This window comes from Thalassophryne amazonica, chromosome 19 (assembly GCF_902500255.1).
Source record: "Thalassophryne amazonica chromosome 19, fThaAma1.1, whole genome shotgun sequence".
Classification (NCBI taxonomy): Eukaryota; Metazoa; Chordata; class Actinopteri; order Batrachoidiformes; family Batrachoididae; genus Thalassophryne; species Thalassophryne amazonica.
This window is the reverse complement of record NC_047121.1, coordinates 45,714,546-45,739,428: the sequence shown is the minus strand read 5'-3', so window position 1 is coordinate 45,739,428 and position 24,883 is coordinate 45,714,546. Positions and strand designations below refer to the sequence as shown.

The window sequence follows — 24,883 nt, the reverse complement described above, 5'->3', positions numbered from 1 at the left end:
CCTCGCTGTCCTCTCCAACTATGTCATAATTGTGTTATAAACCAGTCACCATTTGTTTTATTATACATCTGTGTAGTTAATAAAATTATCCTCATGGACAATTCGTTTGCACGCACACATGTGAAAAAAAATGGGCTGCTGCTGCTGCAGTGCTGCTGCTCGCTCTCCCCTCAAACTCTGTCATAATTGTGAAATAAAGGACAAAAGGGACATAAGTCCTGCTCACAGGCTGATTGCCAGAGGCAGGACATGTCCACATCAAGTATAAACTCCAGACATCTCCACGTCACTACATATCCAGTCCCTGATTGGTCATTGTGGCGCGACAAGACGAAAACGTTCAGATTTTTCAACTTGGGAAGAGGGCGACGCGATGCAACACGATATCGCGCCACAAACGCGCCAATCACTCAAAATCGCTTTATTCATGTTGTTTGATTCGTGTCCATCACGTCGCATTGCGTGGCTTGAACTTTTGTGGCGCCACAACGCATCCTTCCATAGGGATTACATGGCAACCTGTTGCCACCGTCGCTCGCGTGGCGTCCGGTGTGAACACGGCATAAGGGAGACACCAGCCACCCCTCCTAAGGAAGCCCATTTCAGCCGCTTGTACCCACAATCTAGTTCTTTCGGTCATGACCCAACCTCATGACCATAGGTAAGAGTAGGAACGAAGATTGACCAGTAGATCGAGAGCTTCGCCTTTTGGCTCAGCTCCCTTTTCATCACAACAGTACGGTAGAGCAAATGCAACACTGTCCCTGCTGCGCCGATTCTCCAGTCAAATCTCACACCCCATTGTCCCCCTCACTCGAGGTACTTGAACTCAAGGTACAAGTGCCTGTTCACTCACTGCATTATCATATATTGTTCATAGCAATTGTTTAAAAATCACAAGTCCAAATTTGGAAATGATGGATGGAAACTACACAGAAAACAACAAACAACAGGGTGGAGACAGCCATCCTTTAGGCAGAGCTGTTCTCTTCACTCTTTCATACTGTCATCCTCCCATTCCTCAAATTCACCAGGTGCTGGTTCCTGAGTTATCTTAAAGGGATATGATTTGTGGCCATGTTCAGATACATGGGTGGCATGAAGTGGCTCGACAGACGAGAACATCATACAGATAAACAACATGTTGTGGGTCCTGAGGGGGCACAGCCCTATCAAGCCCTGCCCTAGAGCCGCCAGTGCCTACTTAATTTTTCAACTCACCAGGTTATGAGCCTGGCACAGACACCCTCTGTGGTCATGTAGCAGACCTGTGGCCCACCTTCTGTGCAGGTTGTATGAAAACCAGGAGGGTGCTTTCATAAATGGGCACTTTTGGGCAATCAGGGAAAAAGAGAAAAGAAAATACAACCCTGGCAATAATTATGGAATCAACCGGCCTCGGAGGATGTTCATTCAGTTGTTTAATTTTGTAGAAAAAAAGCAGATCACAGACATGACACAAAACTAAAGTCATTTCAAATGGAAACTCTCTGGCTTTAAGAAACACTATAAGAATCAGGAAAAAAAATTGTGGCAGTCAGTAACGGTTACTTTTTTAGACCAAGCAGAGGGAAAAAAAATATGAATCACTCGATTCTGAGGATAAATTATGGAATCACCCTATATATTTTCATCCCCAAAACTAACACCTGCATCAAATCAGATCTGCTCGTTAGTCTGCAATCTAAAAAGGAGTGATCACACCTTGGAGAGCTGTTGCACCAAGTGGACTGACATGAATCATGGCTCCAACATGAGAGATGTCAATTGAAACAAAGGAGAGGATTATCAAACTCTTAAAGAGGGAAAATCATCACACAATGTTGCAAAAGATGTTGGTTGTTCACAGTCAGCTGTGTCTAAACTCTGGACCAATACAAACAACATGGGAAGGTTGTTAAAGGCAAACATACTGGTAGACCAAGGAAGACATCAAGCGTCAAGACAGAAACTTAAAGCAATATGTCTCAAAAATCAAAATGCACAACAAAACAAATGAGGAACGAATGGGAGGAAACTGGAGTCACGTCTGTGACCGAACTGTAAGAAAACCGCCTAAAGGAAATGGGATTAACATACAGAAAAGCTAAACGAAAGCCATCATAACACCTAAACAGAAAAAAAACAAGGTTACAATGGGCTAAGGAAAAGAAATCGTGGACTGTGGATGACTGGATGAAAGTCATATTCAGTGATGAATCTCGAATCTGCATTGGGCAAGGTGATGATGCTGGAACTTTTGTTTGGTGCCGTTCCAATGAGATTTATAAAGATGACTGCCTGAAGGGAACACGTAAATTTCCACAGTCATATATGGGGCTGCATGTCAGGTAAAGGCACTGGGGAGATGGCTGTCATTACATCATCAATAAATGCACAAGTTTACGTTGATATTTGGACACTTTCTCTATCCCATCAATTGAAAGGATGTTTGGGGATGATGAAATCATTTTTCAAGATGATAATGCATCTTGCCATAGAGCAAAAACTGTGAAAACATTCCTTGCAAAAAGACACATAGGGTCAATGTCATGGCCTGCAAATAGTCCGGATCTTAATCCAATTGAAAATCTTTGGTGGAAGTGGAAGAAAATGGTCCATGACAAGGCTCCAACCTGCAAAGCTGATCTGGCAACAGCAATCAGAGAAAGTTGGAGCCAGACTGATGAAGAGTACTGTTTGTCACTCATTAAGTCCATGCCTCAGAGACTGCAAGCTGTTATAAAAGCCAGAGGTGGTTGCAACAAAATACTAGTGATGTGTTGGAGCATTCTTTTGTTTTTCATGATTCCATAATTTTTTCCTCAGAACTGAGTGATTCCATATTTTTTTTCCCTCTGCTGGTCTAAAAAAGTAACCGTTACTGACTGCCACAATTATTTTTCCTGATTTCTTATAGTGTTTCTTAAAGCCAAGAAAGTTGCTATTGAAAGGACTTTAGTTTTGTGTCATGTCTGTGATCTGCTTTTTTTCTACAAAATTAAACAGCTGAATGAACATCCTCCGAGGCCGGTGATTCCATAATTTTTGCCAGAGGTTGTACTTGCACTTTTCTCCTTTCTAAAACTTGCTTTCCCATTACAAGCTTGAGAGTCTTGAAGGCTGATGTGGAATTCTCCCAGCAATGGAGGCGCGCAGGAAGCCAGATAGAGAGAGCAGAGAGAAAAGCATTAGAGGCTGACGGGAGGAGGGACGTCTTTGTACTTCTCTGCTCTTTTTGGCTCTTTTATTCCTCAACGGCTTGGTTTTATTGGTAGGTCGTTTAATAACAAGGGCTCCACGTTTGAAATGAAGTTGAGCTGCATTTGCGTGGGCGAGCCTACTCTCTCTTTTTTTTTCTTCTTCTTCTTATTTTAAGATGGTAATTTCTGTACTCGGGGTGAGAACTGAATCCACCGGAGAGAGAGAGAGAGAGAGAGAGAGGGGGGTGAGAGTGTGGGAGAGACAGAATTCAAGGAGAATACAAGGGAGAAAAGTAGGTTAATTTATTTCATTTGCGGAAAGAGGGAAAAACTTGAAAAGAGGAAAGAAAAAAAGGTGATGGTGCGAAAGAAAGCGTAGGATGCTGTTTTCATGAACAAGCAGCTTAAAGTGCACGGGCAGCCACAGTAAGCCTGCCAGACTTCTCCATGCGCCCGAGGCCATCTGTGAGCAGAATAGCAATTTTATTACTTTGTCATTAAACCAATTTCACAGCAGTATTGTTTGTTAATGAGCAGCCGCAAACGAGCAAAGATGTCACATACTAGAATAGCAGCAAGATTTGTGACCTGGACTCTCCTCCGTCTCTTAACCTGTGTCTCATTCTTATTCCTCTCTTTCTGCATTCTTTCTTAAAATTCTCTCTCTCGCTCACTCTGTCTGCCAGCGTGCCGTCTTGCTCATCCCTCCCTCTCCTGTTATAGGGGTCCCTGGCTCATAAAAAAAAGGGAAACTGCTGAAAGATAAAATGCAAATCCATACAGCTGAAAGATAAAATGCAAAGTCTATACAGTGGAGTCTGTGTTTATGAGCTTCCATTTGCCTTCAGAGCTCATTGGGATGAATGGTTTCTCCATGAAGGTTCTGCATGTGCAGCTGGAAAGATTTCGCTCGAACGCCTCGTGTGTACGCCAACGTCACATGCCAACAGGAGAGCAATTTTGTTTTAAAAAAGGTGGATGAGTCTTGTGAATTGTAACCTGGGTGATGTCAAAATGACTGTGATTTTTAAACGTTGCTCTTGTTTGGGATGCTGTTTTCTCAATGAAATGTGGTTCGACTGCTGCAGTGCTGTACAGTGTAAGTTTGCCCCTCTGTGCATCACCACAATGGAATTACAATGAAACACGTGCTTGTAGTCCATGTTTGAAAAACCCATGAGTACTTGAACAAATTTAAGTGAGTTGTTGTCCTTTTGGCTACTTTCGTTTTGAGCGGGGTTGCCACAGCAGATCCACATGGTGATTTGACACGTTTTACACCGGATGCCGTTTCTGACGCAGCCCCTTTGAAGAGGTCTCGCATCCAAGTACTAACCAGGACCCACTTTGCTTAGCGTCTGAGATTTGACAAAATCAGGCTCACACTGAGCAGCCTGGCTGCAAAAGTACACACAAGTATTACTGTTCATACAAACCATCACTTTTGCAGCCAGATTTCTTTTATAAATGAACCCTCTTCAGTGATGGTGGCCAAGTGGTTAGTGTGCTTGGTTTCAGTGCGGAAGGTTTCCGGTTCAAACCCCACCCCTGCAAAATGCACCCGGCTTAAAACGTGCCAAATCAACATGTAGATTCACCTTTGATCTGCTGGGATGACCCTGAGTGAAAACAAGGGAGCAGCCGAAAGGACTTACAGAGATGTTTATTTACTTTTAATGACATCACACAGCCCAACAGGGGGTTGCAGCCCACATCTTGGGAATCACTGCTCTAGAAGTCAGATAGCAGCGATCTGAATGTCTCATGATTAAGAGAGAAAGAATCAAGTGTGGGAGCATGCGCTGGTGCCGTGTGTTGCCACATCTACCACACCATGGAACTGGCCCGGGTCCTGGATGGCAATCACCCAGGCAGACAACTGATCCATCCGTGAGGCACACAGTCATGGGGAAATAATTAGTAGTATCTGCAGATGTACAGTAGGTAGCCAAAGTTGCGTGTTGGCCATGATATGTTTCCAGACGTGACGTGTTTCCGTGATGTGTGCTTGGGGAGGTGATGGTCTAGTGGTTAAGCGTTGGGCTTGAGACCAGAGGATGCTTGGTTCAAATCCCACCCTGACTGGAAAATCACTAAGGGCTCTTGGGCAAGGTCCATAATCCCCTAGTTGCTCCTGGTGTGTAGTGCATGCATGACATCGGTGTGAGAGTGTGTTTGTGTGAATGGGTGAATGTGAGGCATTGTAAAGCGCTGTGAGGGTCTGATGCAGATGGAAAAGCGCTATATAAATGCCATCCATTTACCATTTGTTTCCATGCTCGTGTCTGCACGTACGGGTTCAGGGGCGCTAAAATAGGATGACACTGACCAGGTGTAACAGAATGGCCTTGAGTCCCTGCGGTTATGGTGTGTGTCTGAGGACAGGAACTCCTTCTTTTGACTGAGCTCTTGAACTCTGTGAACCTCAACAAGGTATTTTCTCTCTGTCCAGGCATGCTTGTTCTCGTTCTCTTTTCCCTCCCTCAGCCTTCCTTCTCTTTTCTTCCTCTCTCACTGTTTAGATAAACAGGATCGATGTGTAAATATCTTATGCTGTGCACTTGTGCCATGTCTTCAAAATGAGGTTACCTCCAGCGATCCGCCTCTCGCCTTTAAAAGCTCTGATTATTTCCATGAGAGGAGGACGGAGAGTTACAATCACATCCTTAACCGTGTTTTCATGTATTATTCTTACCTGCTGTGTTTGTGGATTTGTGTGTATTTCCTGAAGTAGTGGTTCATGGACTGGTGCGCTTTGTGGCTTTGAGGTGTAGGCCAATAATCCCATCATGGAAGACCCTATAAATCAATATATCCTTTTGTTTGTTTAAGCTGTGCTGCGTCCCAGCCTGGTCCTGTTATGGATGAGATATCAGCAGAGTGTGTGCCAAAAACAAAACAAAAAAAGGCAACAAGGGAGCAGGAGAGACAGCGAGAGAGAAAGAGAGAGCGAGTCATGGGGCCTCTACACAAAAACAACCTAATCTTAATTGGAACGTGGCTCAAAATCCTGCAAATATCAAATTGGGTAATTTGCGATTTGGGAGAGGTGATAAGTTAACGGTGCAGCTTGCTGCTTTTTCTCCGTGCACGAGAACATGCAAACACACAAGCGTGCACTTTGATGAAGTTATCAGAGGGAGCTGGAGGAATTAGCCACTATTAGCCAACGCTATTACGTGCATAACAAGATGCAGAGATAGAGAGGAGACGTGGGGAGGGAAAGGGGGAGCAAAATGAGGAGCATATTACCCTAATCTAAGGTTTTTCTCTATGCAGACTGATGAATATTTATCTCATCCCATTACCAAAGATGATGTTTCAATTGGGAGTCGCTGTGAGCGTGTACGGCGGGGAAGGAGGGAGGTGTGAAGGGCTTTTCCCCAGTGGGGGAGCAGGGAGCATGTGTCTGTAGCCCCCCTAAGACTTATATCTGTTAGATTTTCTCCTTCTTCTCGTTGGTCTCTGATGTTATTTCACAGGAAGTGAGCTAAATGACGTGTTAGCCGTATGATTAAAAGATCTTCCTCCAGATTCACAGCAGTTATCATTTTAAATTTGATATTTCAAATGCTCAGTTATGGATTGAAACATTACTGAGATTTTTTTTTTTCTCCCTTGATCTCTCACAGGAACAGTATGATACGTTTTAAAGGGGTCATGATGTGCTAAATATAGTTTGATTTGTTCGTGTCTGACTGACTTGTTTTAGTCCATCTCCGGGTTCCTGCTTGTTTTGTAAGCTGGGTAGAGAGACCAGAGGATCCTTGGTCAAATCCCAACCTGACTGGAAAATCACTAAGGGCCCTTGGGCAAGGTCCTTAATCCCCTAGTTGCTCCCGGTGTGTAGTGAGTACCTTGTCTGGCAGCACCCTGACACTGGGGTGAATGTGAGGCATTATTATAAAGTGCTTTGAGCATCTGATGCAGAGGGGCAAGCGCTATATAAATGCAGTCCATTTACCATTTGTGATACCGAACAAATAGGTGCATTTCCACTACTAGACCTAGACCTACTTGTCGCGAACATTTAGAGCAGGGGTGGCCAAGTTTGGTCCTCGAGAGCCACCTTACTGACACTCTTAGTTGTCTCCCTGCTCAAACACACCTGAATCCAATGAAAGACTCGTTTGTCAGGAAGGTGGCTCTCGAGGACCGAACTTGGCCACCCCTGATTTAGAGGAACTGCTCTCAGCCATTTTGCCTCGTTGCAGGGAAGGCAGTGTAGTCACGTAATAATTCTGCAACAGTTTCAGTTCTTCTGTTCCTGCTCCCATTTCACATCTCTGGCTTGTTGCTTGTTGTCTTCTCCTGCATGGATTATTGACCAATCACTGTCATGGGGTTTTTTGTTCAGGGCTGCTCAGAAACACCTACCCCAAAGCAGGGATTTATATTGCACACAAAAAAGCCCTCAAAAATCACCTTTCAAAGGTGTCACAGACTCTAAAATGCACCATGTCTTCCCTTGGAGATAGCCTGGTTACTGCAAACGTCATTTGCATGGTGAGGGGACATCAGCTGTGGCATTTTGTTCATTAGGTGCATTTCCCTGGGCATGATTCTTCACAGGTGTCTCAGTGTTGAGGACCACAGTGGCTGGAAAAGGCCAAGGCAACGCCCAAGTTTCACCTGGCTGTGGTAGACAGATGGTTACTTTGGAGAGGTGGGCCAGTTGCCATTCTGTGGTGGACATGGTGAAGTCTGGTACTGGGAGCAGGATACTCCTGGTCCTCCTCCACTTGATGAGGAGGTGTAGCTCTATTTAAAGCGGCACGCTTAGAAACGAGACATACTTACACTGATCTCACGCCGACCACGTTTGTTTCAGATTATCAGACTTTGCAACTTAGACTAAGGAACTTGCTCTCAGTGAGTTTGTTATCTGATGGGGATTTGAACAGAGGATGCTGTTGTCCCAAGCTCGCCTCTCAAATCTTCACACCACGACCTCCTCAGCATCTATGTTAGGGTGACCAAACATCCTGTTTTTCCAGGACATGTCTTGTTTTTCACGTCCTGTCCTGGCCATCCTGGGTTTTTTAGAAAGTGATGAAAATGTTGTGTTTTTCATTGTTTTTCCATCTTTGAGAATCTTTGAGTAAACTTTGAGTATCATTTGAGTATCTCATTGCCGGGCCAATCTCCTGGTTTTCGGTGATCAAAATATGGTCACCCTAATCTATGTGGGACCTTTGTGTATGTCTTAAACAGGCCCTGGAGCCCATTTGACTGATGCTTCTCCCTGGATACCACAGTGTGAGGCAGATCAGAGTCTGTGAATCCTCATAGATAGGACCCCAGTCCATTGCGGGTTAATTTCTCAGGCACCTATTTACAGCTGGATGGACTAGGACAACACACACGAAGTGTCTTGTTTGAGGACACAGACAGGTAGCATTAGGTGCACACCTGGAATTGAACCCTAACGCAGAGGTCTGTGATCTTTGTGTATTTTATCCTGATTCTGTCTAATATGCAATAATTCAGACAAAAGAATCAATGACAACTTGTTTCCAATTGTCCCCATTTACTTGGTCTCGGATCATGGGAACTCTGATTTGCAGACTAGGGACTCTGATTGTGTGGACTTATTTAAGTTTGATGTAAAGGTGTAACACAAGACCCTTATATTGATGGCCAACACTCTACAGGCTTTTGTACTATACTGAAAGTGTTGTGTTTATTTCAGGCTGTCACATATGAAGGAGGCCAGTCAGAGCTGCGCACAGTCAGCGGTAGAGCTGATGTGAGAGGCAGAGGGCTCGCTTCAGGCCACCAGGCACATCACAGTCCCTGTGGTCTGCTTCACAGTGTCAGTGCTGCTTCTGCCAGCAGTCCCCTCCACAAACAACAGCTATTTATATCAGTCGCCTGCTGCTCAGCTTTTCACCCTAAACTCTGCTTCTGAGCGTGCACGCACGTGTCCTTGTGTGTTCATGCTTACGTATGTCAAAGTGATTAGTGCAATTGAATCTCGGATGAATTATTCAACAGGGAAGCAAGATGCAGGGTGACAAACATTTGACCGACTCTCGCGGTCAGTGATGTGTGCGTAAGGTTCATGGTTGAAACCTGTTCAGTGACTGAGAAGGTTATGGCAACCCAAACAGATAGACGACTAAAGACCCTGAGAGCGGCAGCGCCTAAACTCAGGCATTACGGTATTCCCATAGTCTCATCCTCCAGATTTATCGTTGCTCAAACTGCTCTGCATATTTAATGCCCTGGATTCTGAATACTGCAGCAGTACCAGCAGTAAAAATTGACAACGAGCTGAGAGAGCGGGTGCATACGTATACATCTTTTTGGGGGGCAGGGTGGTAAATGGGGGCACCTTCCCTGTGTGCCCTGCCATTGTCTCTGCTTTGTGTCTGCTACCACTGCATTTGAAATTCTGAAGCCTTATGTGTGAGTTTGCAAGACATACGTGTGGGTGCACACTCACGAGCATACGTGTGCGTTCCAAAGGATGGTGCTGTTGAACCCTCTTAGCTGGCCCCCCTCTTCTGCTTCTCTTTACAGCAGCGAGCTCAACCTATTATAAGCTTGTAAAGGAGGGAGAAGAGAGACGTTTGATACCACGCAAAGGAAATAGATTGGCCTTATTTCCTGCCTGGCTGCTGCATCGCAGACACTCGTGTTGGTGAGACGATGCAGGCAATTGACACTCAATTTTGTTTGAAATATCACGCCTTTATCATGTCATTATCAGCTTCCCCTGGTAATCCACAGAACCGCCCTGTTTGATATCTGACAATAAGGGGGAGTCGCAGAGTTGGGAATCTCTCACTCGATTACCAGGCGGACGGGGAAAAAAGGAGGTTGTGAATGAAAGGCAGCAGAAGAGGATGGAGTGAGAGACAAGAGCTGGAGATGGAACGATAGTGAGGGAGAGGTGGGAAAAAGTCGCAGGAAGAGATTATACCTGCCCTCTCCACGCAGACTCACAAAGGAGCCGGGCATTGTGGGAGAAAGGGAAATCTGGCAAGTAAGCTCATCTCAAGAGGGCCGATGGGCGGTGATGGTGCGGGATTCTGCCTCTCTGTATGTGTGCCAGCCTGTCTGAGCTATTTCTTTCTGGCCGTGCATGAAAGCAGTAAGCTCCTCGCTCACCCCCCAAAAAAGGTGAGAAGCTATATTATGAGGAATGAGCGTTACCTTCCAGCGCTGACGACCCCTGTCACGCGCGATGCGCCATAACCGTCGACAAGGGCTAATATTGACATACAGTGGATGCTTGCAGAATGCTCTTCAAACAAGGAGAAACACAGCTGTGGGTCCCTTGGTTCTTATGCAGTCAGAGAATACCTTGCGTGCACCTATGCACGTTAATAAGGTGTTGTCTTAAGGGACAGAGGCCTCGCTAAGAAGAGAGAGGTGGACCAACTGTTTCCTGTCTGGTGGAGTTATTGAGAAATAGCAGCATTAGTAAAAACGTTCCAGGGCAGAGGCGCCAACCACTGAGGAACAAGAGGCTAATGAAGGGAAATATTAGGAAGGAGAGAGAGAAAGAAGAGACGCTCTCTCTCAGAATGACTGAAAACTGGTAGAGCTAGGGTAGGTTAGCCACGCTGAGTTGCTACAATAAGGTCTCTTTCATACAGGTGTGTTGACGCCTGGGGCAGGTTGGCCTCGGTCCATTCCATTCACCCCGGCTGATTTGAACAATAACTATCGTATCTCTGGAAAGGGGAGAAAAAAGGGGGAGGGTGACGCGTCAAAAAGGAGATGCCTGAGAGTTTTGTCGGGGCCAAGAAAACCCCTGCTGCCGTGTCAGAGCTTGTTGATGCGTGCACGAGGAAAAAAAAAAAAAACTCCCCCCTCTTTCTTACCCCTTTGCATTTTTTTCACCATCCGCTCCCTTACTCTTCTTCCACTTCGGTGCTGGATTCAGTGGTTTTGTGCCGTAGGACAGAGCATGGAGAGGAGACAGAGGAACAAAGTGCTGCTGTGTAGAGCAGCAGCTGCTGCTTGCCGGATCAAAGGGCAACAGCGTGATACTTCCTGGCCCAATGCTACTCTGGAGGTGTTGACGGACAGTCAGCAGCTGGGGCCACACAGCCCGCCATGTCGGGGTCATGCCACTGGACTGCAGGGCCCAAGGGGTGACAGCTCCTCATTGGACAGGGGGGGAGGAGGTGTTAAATCTGAGGGTAAACAGGAGAGATGTCTATGTTTGTATGTTCCATTTGTCTCGCTATCGTGCTCCCTCAAATATCATTTAATATGAGAAAGGACTCGTAACGGTGAGGTAACGCGTTTCCCCGAGATAACATGCACTCGGCAACTAAGAAGCCTGTTTTAAGGGTAAAACCAGGCAGCTTTGTGCTGCACACTGCAGCACGCTGACAGAACTCAGTGAGGAAAGGAGAAAAAAAAAGAGACAGACAGAAAGCGCGAGCATGCCGCAGTGCTATTGATTTATTTTAATTAGCTGCTCGTTAAATCGTGTCAGTTTGCAACACAAATATATAATTCTTGGTCTGATTTTCCAGTCGAGTCGTAATGACTCCCCGGGTTTCGGAGAGGAATGACTTGTGCAGCTACACTGACGGAGCAATGTAAATGTTACTAGTATAGGGATGGGGGGTGGGGGGGTGTCGGTGGGAGCAGGGCGGCGGTGGGGGGGGCTGCCACAAAAGGGCAATGAGCGAAGTAATAAAACGGGAAAGAAAAACAGGTCAGTGAAAGTCCATTGAGAAGAGGTGAAACAGTCCCCCTTTGAGAGTCAGACAAAAGAGTGTGGAGGGGGCATGAGCGACTATGGATGAGAGAGAGAGAGAGAGAGAGAGAGAGAGGTAGAACTATGTAAACACAGCAGCCGCTCTAAATGCAGGCCCTCTCGGCCCACTCTGACGTTCCTACACAAAAAAAACCACACCGCCTCGCTCCGCTTCACATCTGCACTAAATCAAAGTCGGGGGTGAGGTAATGTTCATCCAGTTTATGTCTCTTGACTTCTGTTTTAACTTAAAGAAGGGGAAAAAGGGAGTGAGAAGAGGGAAATTCTTGTCCTTTGTCAGGATGAGCTACAGGAAGCGTTTTTGTTCCTACCTTTATTGTCGCTGGCAAAGGCGGCGAGAAGCTCCTTTTGTGGTAGTTTACGATAAAGGTGCAGATAACTGTAAGTTCGGTCGGGTGATGAGTGATGCACGCAGTGCGTACGGCGGCCTGTTGGGGCCACGTGAACTGATTGAATCAGGGTTGTTGACACTACCATAGATCAGTGTTGACGGTTCAGTAGCGTCGGACGGCCCCGCGGCCTGACTGGACCATAATTATTGTTTGCTTATACTAAATACATGCTCCTCATGGGGTTAATTTGGTGGAGAGGAGCATCAAACTAAAGTCTTCCTCCTTTGATTCCACCGAGTTGTGACTCAATCGCTGGGTGTTTGGAATCTTTACTTCTGTCTGAAGCGGAAGTATGGAAGCAATGAGGTTTAATAGGAACCAGAGGACAGTCGTGTTCACGAGCAGCGATTTGGATTCAGCACGATCCCGTTCAGACGGCGTCTAATCTTACTGCAAATATAGATAGGGGCCAAAGGAATCTGACTGACACACAGAACTCTACCCCAACTTTCTTGGTACCACACGCCCTCAAATCAAGGTTGCTCAGCTCGGCCGTGGAGGCAATAATCTATCAACGATTTCTGTGCCGACGATGTCTTCTCTCCGCCCGCTCTGCAGGGCTACATTTGGAGTGCACCGACACTCATTTTCAAAGAGATATGTTTAGCATTTCTCTGTTCTCTCCGCTAGCTCTGGATCAGTTTCTTCCTTTCATCACCAACTTGACAAACAAGTGACCCCACTCCTGATTGGCTGGGTTCCCTGGTATCTCCACGGCGATTGGCCAGACAAACTAGTGATGCTTCCCTGCCATCTCCCTCCTTCTTCTCTCTCTTGTTCTCTCTCTCTCTCTCTCTCCGTTGGCTGCGCTCCAGGCTAGGGTGGTTTGGCATGACAATTTCTCAGGGAAGGAATGCTGACACAGGAGTGAGTTACCAGGTGTGGCTGCGAGTTAACCAGAAACAAGGCTTTTTCTGACAGATTGAGATGAGGAAGCAAAAAAAAGAACAAAATGAGCACAGACACAGATGGACTGGTATGCGGTGATTTCATAGTAAACCTGATCTTGTTGTAGAGTACTTGCAGCACGGTACAGTGGGCAGGTGGTAAAAGGGGGTTAAGTAGGTCAGGCTAAATTTAAAGCAGGACACGCGTGTAGGATATGTAAGTCCCAAGACCGATCTGATCACCCACAATCCCTCGCACACGCACTAGGTATAGCATAACATTGTATGCAAGCCAGGGTATTTAACCACGTAAGCAGGCGGACACCCTGCCTGTGCGAGCGAGGGGATATTTGTAGAGATGCCGTGTTGCTTACAGCTTTGCCGAGACCTTGCGTGAAGCGGACTCCCGCTGCTCGGCTCCATCATTCATATCTGCCTGTTATTTATCTTTTTCATCTTGCCCAGCTAAAGCTCAAGGAAGCTTAGTGCTACTTCTGGTCACGCGGCAGAATAATAAATATATGGAGCAAACGTCCAATTCAGCAGCAAAAGCAACAGTACATCATGAAGCAATTCCTTCAGCGGGTATTGGTAAAAGTCTTAAAAACGTGTCTTTTTGTGTCCACGAAGTAGTTCTTGTATGTTTTGGACAATTTACTGGGTTGCTCAGTTTTGTCACTCCTTTTTAGAATTGATGAATAATAAGCAGGAATAGGCAGCAGTGGTTAGCAATGTTGCCACACAGCGAGAAGGCTGCAGTTTTGCTTCCCATCTGGTCCCTTCTGTGTGGAGTTCTTGTATGTTCTCCTTGTGTTTGCATGGGTTCACTTCCAGGTACTATGGCTTCCTCTCAGTAACATGTAGGTTAGGTGTCCTGGAAAGTTTAAATTGACAGTAGAAGTGAGGGGAGTGTGAATGAGTGTTGGCCTTGCGATAGATTGGCAGCCTGTCCAGGGTGCAACCCTGTCCAGGATGTACCCTGTCAAGACTGTAACTCGCCTCCCACCCAATGAACAGTGGACCAGCTCCAACACCCCGTGACCCTCAATTGAAATGGGTTCCAGAAATAATGAATGAATGAATAGCTAGAGTGCAGCCCACATTAAATACCAGCTTGCATCATCTTGACACAAATTCTAGTCATGGTACAGTTGAATCCACATGATATTCATTGGTGGCACAAACCAGACATCCTTACAATGACCTGATGAGGAAAACCTGGAATCTCACTGTCAATAACTGTTACAAACTGGCGTGTGAAAGTCATGGTTGTCCACTACTGTAAAGCAACACATGGGTTGATGACGTAATGTGTCAGCCAAGGGAGTAGTGTGGTGATGTGACAGCCTGAGCTTGTACCATTGGGTGTGTGCAAAAACAACCACAGTATAACCACAGACACAGTAGCACACCCACAGTATATCTAGTACAAACGTGGCACTTCTGGGAAATGTCCTAGTGATTTTATGGCACATGTGTCAAAATTGCGAGCTCCATGAAAATGCAAGCGACATCGAAACTTGTGAGGGAAAACAATACATTTTTGAACATGTTGAAAATTCAGCCATGGTTAAAACGACCATGGCACGATGACAGAATATCCTGGTTTATGGTGGACCCACTCCCAAACCCGCTAAGGTTTTCCGAGGTAATACCGAGGTTTCAAACTGTGACTTTCTAGGAGGTATATTACTTTGACGTTACTTGAAAGAAGATTTATATTTGCAGTTCATGACTGAGGCATCTGAATGAAAATGGATGTTATCTTTATTTGTTAGCATCATGTTAGCATGTTAGCTTACTTTGCTGTAACCGTAAAGATGTTTGTCGTACAGTCTATTATATAGGTGTAGCACTGATGAAACAAAACAAATCTGCTTCCCAGATATTTCACTAAATTAGCAATATACATAGTATACTTCTAGGAAATCGCAAAAGGATATCAACAGATTTCAACATAACTTTGTGTAGGGCTAGATCTCAAGAGAAGAAAGAGCTGATTAAATTTTTGGTGTGGATTCAGATCAAGGGGTGGATCTTGTCTTTAACTGTTGATCATTGATCTTTGCTTCAGATTACATTGGCATTAACACTGCCTTTGAACCTAAAGCCAGTTTCCTTTGATCTTACTAATGGGATTGCTGATGAGCTCAGTGATCAGGTTGAAAGTTTAAGAGCCAATCCTTGATTCTGGTTCTTTTGATCCTGATTACAGGATCAAAGGTAGACAATTAGATAAAAAGCAATGAAAACACAAACTCCTTTGTGAGATTCAGAGATGCACAATCATAATCAAAGAAGCGTTACCAGGATCAAAGCTCAGAATCAAAGTTCAGCATGAATAAATATGAGTTGCCCAGGATTAAAGTCAGTGGTCAGGATCAAAGCTCTGCAATCACATATGAGTGATCAGGAACCAAGATCTGGATAGTGGATCAGTAATCAGGATCTAACAATGTTACAGGAGCAATGAAACTAATAGCTGTCTCAGAAAGAAAAAAGCAAAAAATAGAGCAATGATAAAATACCCTTGGCCATATGACCATTGCCTTCTTTATACTTTTTATACACACACACACACACACACACACACACACACACACACATATATATATATATATATATATATATATATATATATATATATATATATATATATATATATATATATATACACTCAACAAAAATATAAACGCAACACTTTTGGTTTTGCTCCCATTTTGTATGAGATGAACTCAAAGATCTAAAACTTTTTCCACATACACAATATCACCATTTCCCTCAAATACTGTTCACAAACCAGTCTAAATCTGTGATAGTGAGCACTTCTCCTTTGCTGAGATAATCCATCCCACCTCACAGGTGTGCCATACCAAGATGCTGATTAGACACCATGATTAGTGCACAGGTGTGCCTTAGACTGTCCACAATAAAAGGCCACTCTGAAAGGTGCAGTTTTGTTTTTTTTGGGGGGGATACCAGTCAGTATCTGGTGTGACCACCATTTGCCTCATGCAGTGCAACACATCTCCTTCGCATAGAGTTGATCAGGTTGTCAATTGTGGCCTGTGGAATGTTGGTCCACTCCTCTTCAATGGCTGTGCGAAGTTGCTGGATATTGGCAGGAACTGGTACACGCTGTCGTATACGCCGGTCCAGAGCATCCCAAACATGCTCAATGGGTGACATGTCCGGTGAGTATGCAAGAACTGGGACATTTTCAGCTTCCAAGAATTGTGTACAGATCCTTGCAACATGGGGCCGTGCATTATCCTGCTGCAACATGAGGTGATGTTCTTGGATGTATGGCACAACAATGGGCCTCAGGATCTCATCACGGTATCTCTGTGCATTCAAAATGCCATCAATAAAATGCACCTGTGTTCTTCGTCCATAACAGACGCCTGCCCATACCATAACCCCACCGCCACCATGGGCCACTCGATCCACAACATTAACATCAGAAAACCGCTCACCCACACAACGCCACACACACTGTCTGCCATCTGCCCTGAACAGTGTGAACCCGGATTCATTCGTGAAGAGAACACCTCTCCAACGTGCCAAACGCCAGCGAATGTGAGCATTTGCCCACTCAAGTCGGTTACGACGACGAACTGGAGTCAGGTCGAGACCCCGATGAGGACGACGAGCATGCAGATGAGCTTCCCTGAGACATTTTCTGACAGTTTGTGCAGAAATTCTGTGGTTATGCAAACCGATTGTTTCAGCAGCTGTCCGAGTGGCTGGTCTCAGACGATCTTGGAGGTGAACATGCTGGATGTGGAGGTCCTGGGCTGGTGTGGTTACACGTGGTCTGCGGTTGTGAGGCTGGTTGGATGTACTGCCAAATTCTCTGACACGCCTTTGGAGACGGCTTATGGTAGAGAAATGAACATTCAATACACGAGCAACAGCTCTGGTTGACATTCCTGCTGTCAGCATGCCAATTGCCACGCTCCCTCAAATCTTGCGACATCTGTGGCATTGTGCTGTGTGATAAAACTGCACCTTTCAGAGTGGCCTTTTACTGTGGGCAGTCTAAGGCACACCTGTGCACTAATCATGGTGTCTAATCAGCATCTTGGTATGGCACACCTGTGAGGTGGGATGGATTATCTCAGCAAAGGAGAAGTGCTCACTATCACAGATTTAGACTGGTTTGTGAACAATATTTTAGGGAAATGGTGATATTGTGTATGTGGAAAACGTTTTAGATCTTTGAGTTCATCTCATACAAAATGGGAGCAAAACCAAAAGTGTTGCGTTTATATTTTTGTTGAGATACACACTGAAAAAAGAGAATGTTTGAACCAACTTAAAAGTGTTACGATTTGTAAAAAACCTGAATGAATTAAGTTGTTTGAACTTAAGTTTGAAAGTTAAATCAACTCTAACTTACAAACTTAAGTTCAAACAACTTAATTCATTCAGGTTTTTTACAAATTGTAACACTTTTTTAAGTTGGTTCAAACATTCTCTTTTTTCAGTGTATATATATATATATATATATATATATATATATATGTTTGTGTGTGTGTGTGTATGTGCGTGCGTGTACACATTTGTTGTTATTTACATTAATTATTACGCTCCTATTGTCTTACATACAATTTATACATGTTCAATAAATCCCCTCTATCAATCATTCTACCATAAACAAGATTTTATTTACGTTTAAACGGCGTCTGCAGGAAGGCGTGCATGTACGGATACATGACCTTTTGACAAGAGCGGAAGTTAGCTTTGAGTTAGCTGAAGTTAGTGTGCACATTGACATCCGCGAAGTGTCTTATAAATCACTCAAAAGGTGTTATCACTTTCCAAAAACAGTGTTTTCAGCTTTAGAAGTGTTTATTTCTGGCTAGCTTTTACATAATATATGACAAAGAGGTTATATTTATACAAACAAAACAGAGTTTGCAGCTAACAAGACCAGCCTGTGACCTCATCACGCTAACGTTCGTGAAATGTCTTGTAGATCACTCCAGGTACCAAAAACTATCAGGTTCCAAAAACAGTGTTTTCAGTTTTAGAAGTCTTTATTTCTTACTAGATTTCACATAATATGACAAAGAGGTCATATATACAAGCAAACAAAAGGGAATTTGCAGCTAACTAGACCAGCCATTGACGTCACAGTACCACCCTATTCTGACTGGCTGTCACCCCCCCCCCCCCCCACACACACACACCAAAAAAACGAATGAAACAGTATTTGACTTTATAACCTCTTAAAATAGGTCAAGGTGAGCCATCTTTGAACTTGTCCAAGACAGACGGACGGACGGATAGATGCAAAGTCTTTGCAATAACCGATGGCCATATTTGATGACATTGGGTAAATATAAAAGAAAGACGTCAACAGAGACATAACCAGGATTGTGGGATTATGATGGACGTTTTTAGTTTGTGCATATTTCTTGGCACTGACCTTCCAAAAATCTGCTGGTTGCTTGTACTCTGGACCAGCAGCATTTAATTTATCTTAACATCAGTGTCTTGCATCCATCCCAGTCTCATGGCAGTTTGTGGCGGCATTAAGAAAAGTACATTAATCTATGGGTTTGTGACAGGAGCACGAAAAGGGGCCGTTTTTCATGACGGGGCACAAATTCTTTTCGTGATGGGGCACGAAATGTGAGGTGATGGGGGTGGGTTTTGGAGGGTTATGGTTAGGGTTAAGGGCGGGTAGGCACACTATGGTTATGGTTAGAGTTAAGAGAAGGGGAGGATTGTAAACAGAATAAAAAACCGTGTCATGAAAATCGGGCACTTTTCATGATGGGGACACGAAATAAAACGTCAAAGTCACTGTGACTCATTCTGAAGTCACTTTTTGTGAAATTTTGTCTGCTCGAGTGAAATGGACTTGAATATGCGATGCTAATCTGAGGAGAAACATCACTGTGCCATGTTTAGCCTTCAGTGTTAGAGAAGAAGTGAGAAGCCTGAAGTGAAGCTGAGCCTCATTAAAGTATGAAGTCTAGCAACATGACCATAAAGATCAGAGCAGAATTATTTTCCAGTGTCAGGGCAGGTTGGGGGCACTGAACTAAAGCATACTTAGCTCTTTAAATGCAGTTTTTCATATTCAACTTGAAAATGTGTTTAAGGTTTAATGGCTAGTAGAAGCCATTTGGCCACATTAAGGATCAGTGGACCGCTGCTCTCCCAGCTCTCCCTCTGTTGGCCTAACGTGTACATTCTCTGCTATATCCAGAGGAATGACCTCCGTACGACCCCATAACCTTGCCTTTAATTATTTGTTTGAAGACAGCATGGCGTTCCCATGCTGAGAGGTACTCTGTGTAATGTGTGTGTTGGCGTTTCTGTGCGCTAACACTGAGCAGAGGCAGGTCATAATAAGCTCGACCACCAGATGTAGATCATAAAACACGGGCTTTGGACTGGAGGTTTTAAGCCCGCGTCCCCTGTGAGCCTCCTGTGTTCTGGATAGCCTACTGACACACTGGCAGTGGTTGTGGTCATGTACGCAGCGATGATGTGTAGATTTACAGCGCGCACGTATGTTTTAGCGACCGGTTGGGAATTCCGTGTCCCTATGGCCAACCTCGGTGTCCCTCGTAGGGTCTGTAGACCTGTCCGAGTATTCGTCCATCCATTCATTCATCAATCTATCCTTCTGGGCTGATTAGACTTCATCTCCAGGGGATTCTCGGTTGTGTTGTTCTAAGCACACACCATTAGCAGCTCACGGGTCGAGGGAAAACAGTCTTATCAGGCCTGGTTCTGATCATCTCAATTGGCTTTACTCAGACTGATAAAAGGTGCTCTAAGGCCACCAGAGGGGACCTTGGTTGCCCCCCGTTCAGTCCAGCATACCAAATCGCCTCCGTGTCACTGCGGCCTCTTGTTCCACAAACAAAAACAAAGTCTTTGTGTGGGCCGGCACTGGCGGTGGCTGCGGCGGTTAACCAAAAGGAAGTGATGACAAGAAGCAGGTCGGACTCAGGAGCAAAATATTTGTTTGTCTACACTGCAACGAGGTGCTTCCGCACTCAAAATGACCATTTCAGTCAGAGCCGGAGAGCTTAATTTATGTGTTACACTTCCTCAAAGATGGAGAGAAAACACAAGATGAGGATCGCTGTGTAGATGAATTCCTTTCCAGGCCCTCAGATCCGTACGGGCAAGTTTAACACGTTCCTAATACTATGTGTTTATGGTTATGTCCCAGCATAGGTAAGCGTGCACGTGGTTGTGATTTTTAAGCCCCTTTGTGATTTTACAGAAGGAGAAAGAATGACGCATATTTTGCAGCTTGAGCTGGAAGAGGAAGTACAATACCAGGAATGTCTCGTCGTTTACTTGCTCAGCTGGTTTTGATGCTAGAAGCTTCTTTCACTTTTAAGCACCGCAGGAATTTCTGACAGCGTAGCCTAAGGATGCTTTGTCCCCTTTGTTCTACTCCAAAAATATGCTTTCACAGATAATAAAACGGAATCATTATTCCTCTCTTAAATCGCAAATCAAGCGTCGCCGTCATGCCGTTTCCAGTCCGACTCTTTAATTTCTTCGCTCAACTTCCCCTTTCTCCTCTCTCGTTCTCTTTTATTCTCCAGCGTATGTGTTTCATCTTTTTTTTTTTTTTGCTCCCTCTCAGGGGTGCGCAGCACCCCTGCGTACCTGCACTCTGGATGCCCCCTGGCAAATGAGCATGGCGTGCCCCCCCACCAACCTTGCATTTTGTATGGTTAACCATGTCACTTTGAGCAGGGAAGATTACAGGCGTTTAAGTTCATTGGAGAAGGTAAGGGCAGGTATCAGGGCTTCATGGGGGATTAGGAGTCCAAATTGGTTCCAGCTCTGCCTTCCTTCTAATGACCAGTTCTTTAGTCATACTGATGGTGCCGTGGCCCGAACGTTAGAAGAAGGTTGTAAGGCTCCACGTTTTTTTTTTTTTTGGAACCAGCATGCTGGACAGCTCCACTGTGATTTGAGACCCGTCTTTAATATCAACCACATGGTGGTACCTCTAGTGTAAAACCCGAGTTACAGGTTTCATTTCTGAACATGAGTGAGCGAAAGAGAGATGCAATAATAGAAAAAAAGAAGAAGAAAGAGACAACGGTGGAGGGCTTGCACAGCCAGAGTGGTCAACATCACCCAAGGCTTCCATTTCGAAGTTTAAAAAGGTCGCCCCTGGCTGGCGGTCACCTCTGAATGACCTCCGACTTTACACTGGAAAAGCTGCAGGAGTGAGGCCGGCCGGGGAGGCTTTGTGGAGCTGCTCTTATTCGCCGCTGTGGTGGTGATAAAACCTCAGACAACCTAATTGATGGGCTCGCTGACATAACAATACCTTGTGCCTGGTCCTCATTTCTAGACAGCTGGAAGGGGAGCAGAAACCCCTACAATGCAGCCAGAGCGGGGGTCCCACTGAGGGGAGGAGTGGGAGCAGAGTGGTGGGGAGTCATGAAAGGAACCATTTGTACCGTGCGTTCTGTTGCCAACTTTAAGGCTTGCATTAAAATTCCTACATGTGATAACCCTGCAGAAGTACCTTTTTGAGGAGCACCTGCAGACAGGGTGCCGTACGCATCAAGGCGGGGTGTGCGCCCGCGTTTCTGCGAGATGGTGTCGAGTGAAACTATAGGAGAGAGGGATGTGCCACGAGGGTTCCTCTGTGCCCAAGCTGCACTTAATACTTGAGGAATGTCTCCCAGGTGCCCATAGCAACCGAACATAATCAAAAGCTTTATTAAAAGAGGGGGGAATAGATCATAAGGAACATTAAAAGTATCCCTCACTGGGTTCCCAAGTCGGCAAACAATTGCCCTTTTGTTTGTTGCTTTTTTTGTTGCGAGCGCATTTCTCAAGGTCCCGGAGGCTAATGTCGCCATTAAGTCATGCAAAACTGTTTTGTCTTTGTGGTGGCTTGTGATGTATCTTTCCCCGTGTGAATGCCGGGTGATTTAATGTTTGTTTCTCCTCCTCTCTGCCAGGTTCATTAACGCCAGGAGAAGAATAGTACAGCCCATGATTGACCAGTCAAATCGAGCAGGTAAAAAACAAAAAACAAAAACCCTCCAAACGTCTTCTCCGTACAGTAGAGTTCTACTTTTGTGTGTGTATGTGTGTGTGTGTTTTCCCCCCACTTGTACATTGTTTCTAAATCCTTTTTCCTGGCACGCACATCATGCCAGGAGCCCAGATTTTTTAAAAGAGCAACCTACCTCCACTCCTCCCCAACAATAAAGCATCCTCATCCTCTCCCTCTCTTCATCCCCTTTCCAGTTTTCTCAATGAGATGCGTTCGGCGGCGGTACAAGCCGCTTGCTGATTGACTCTAATTGGAGATTTCCCAGTCTAAGTGGGGAGAGAGGTATATTCACACTCTCTCTGTGAATTACTAATTGGACACAAGAGGAGCGCCAGGAATGCTAGCAGCAATTTATGTATCCCCCTTTTTCTTTTTCTTTTTTTTTTCCTCAAAGGTTGTTTTTAATTTTTGCCGCTCCAGGGTTAGGGGTGATCCCCTACCTCTTCTGGTGCTTGAACGTTTTATTCCCTCAATATTTTTTGTCTTCAAAAGTCACTCAACACGGTTACTGTGAAGTATCAACAGACACTTAGCTCATAGGTCCATTTTAATCATTTAACAATACGGGTTAAATCATTTTTGGTTACAAAAACTGTTAAAGAGGATTAAATGAGTTTATATTGTGTATCGCAAATAACTGCCTGCCCATTAGGTTTTAAAAAAAGCATTGATCATGATAATAATCCTGCTGAATGATTCAATCAGAGTACACATTTAACCATAAAATAATAATAATAAATCTGAGACAACTTAAAAAATTTAAGCAAACCAGCAGCACTGAGTATTTGAGATTACTCAATTTAAAGATGTTTGTTGGAAAGTGTTGCCACAGTTACTTTGAAAAGTTGCTTTACTAGTTACTTTATACAGTTACTTCATTAGCAGCTGTGGACAACTTGCTGCTGAATGTAACTAATAAAGTAACTAGTAATCTAACTTGGTTGTTTTTAAGATTGAGCAATCAGCAAAGTAGCTATTAGTATTAGTGCTTATCGCTTACATTCAGCAGCTGCCAACAACTTGTAACTTGTAAGAAACTGTATAAAGTAACGAAAAAGTAACTACTAAAGTAACTTTTCAAAGTAACCGTGGCAACACTGTTGTTGGATCAACTGAGGTTCACAAATTCTACATTAAGTTTAACTAACTTAAATTTTATGGTTAAAAGTAATTAATTATCTCAAGTTCGGGGTACTTAAAATAAAAAAAGTTGCTGAAAAATAAACTTTGACAGGATTGCAGATTGTAACTCCTTCTTGTAACACTAATCTAGGTTGGTGGCTCGGTGACTCGCCATCACTGATAAAAAGGAATACTTGGCCTTTTAATCCAACAACCTTTATGTTTGGACGAGCCTCTCTACAACCTTTGCACAGATGACAATTACTGTACAGTATTTTCTTTATATAATCTCATTTAACGTTGTGAATCTAACTTCTTTTATTGATGCAAATAATTACATTATTATTTGTATGCTGGGATACCCTGAAAAAAAGTCTGTTGGGTTTACATATTCAAGTCAGGAGTCCTTTTTTCAGTATAGGCTCCACCCCCACTGCAACGGATAAACAGTAGGAGATGGATGGATGGATGGATGGATGGATGGATGGATGGATGGATGGATGGATGGATGGATGGATGGATGGATGGATGGATGGATGGATGGATGGATGGATGGATGGATGGATGGATGGATGGATGGATTAGCTGACTATTTAACAGCCCAGTCACACACTTTTTTGTGATTCCGTCACAAAATGCACCACATTTTCATGACATAGTCAAGTTTCAGTCAATATTTTTAACCAGATCATCGGCGTAAATAAGAACCAGTTCTCAATTGACCTACCTGGTTAAATAAAGTTTAAATAAATAAATAAGAAACCGTAATCCTAACCATAAACTGCCCCTATCCCCCGTTACCCCAAATTTCATGTTAGGTCACAAAATAATTTTAAGATACCTTCACGAAAATGTAACACATTGTGTGACGGTATCACAAGATAATAGATTAAATCACTTTTCATGACGCCATCACGAACTTGCTGTGAGATCAGGTTGTATTTAAAATGGTAGAGCAGGTTGTCCTTAAACCAAAAGGTTGGTGGATTATTCACGACTCCTGTATGCAAAATGCTCTTCAGCAAAATATTAAAACCCACCAGATTAAAGTTAAAGACAGCTCAAAGTGAGGGGATGCTTAAAACAATATGTAATTATGTCAGAGCTTATTTTTCACTTTCCATCAGCAGTTACTTGCAATTTTTACTGATTTTATTATGTTAAGTACTATGAACGTGTGACTGCGAGTTGATTTAAAAACAAACAATTTCAATTTAGTCAAACACAACATACATATCTCACCTAATGCACTTAAGTTGAGTTCATTCAAGAAGTGGTTGCCTTGAATTTTTAGTTTCTTTAACTTCATACCAGACAGTCAATCATCATCTTGGCTCAGCGGTTTGCAGCCAAGTCGATTACTCAACTTATTTCAGTCAGAAAAAAAGAATATATTTGTTCATCTCTTTGAAAAACACCCCAACACACAAAAAAACTCCCATGGCAGGGTTCAAGTGAGCATAAACCTTGATTAAACTGAGACACAC

The 24,883-nt window shown here is 44.2% G+C and overlaps 1 protein-coding gene across 10 annotated transcripts in view; it reads left to right on the top strand.

The window, feature by feature from the left end:
• meis2a (Meis homeobox 2a) overlaps positions 1 to 24,883 on the top strand; it is a 149,432-nt gene that overhangs the window by 112,208 nt on the left and 12,341 nt on the right. For all 10 annotated transcript variants that reach the window (XM_034195033.1, XM_034195034.1, XM_034195025.1 and 7 more), the window contains exon 10: positions 22,177 to 22,235. In XM_034195033.1, the coding sequence (XP_034050924.1) occupies positions 22,177 to 22,235 (59 nt within the window). The remainder of the gene's footprint in view (positions 1 to 22,176; positions 22,236 to 24,883) is intronic.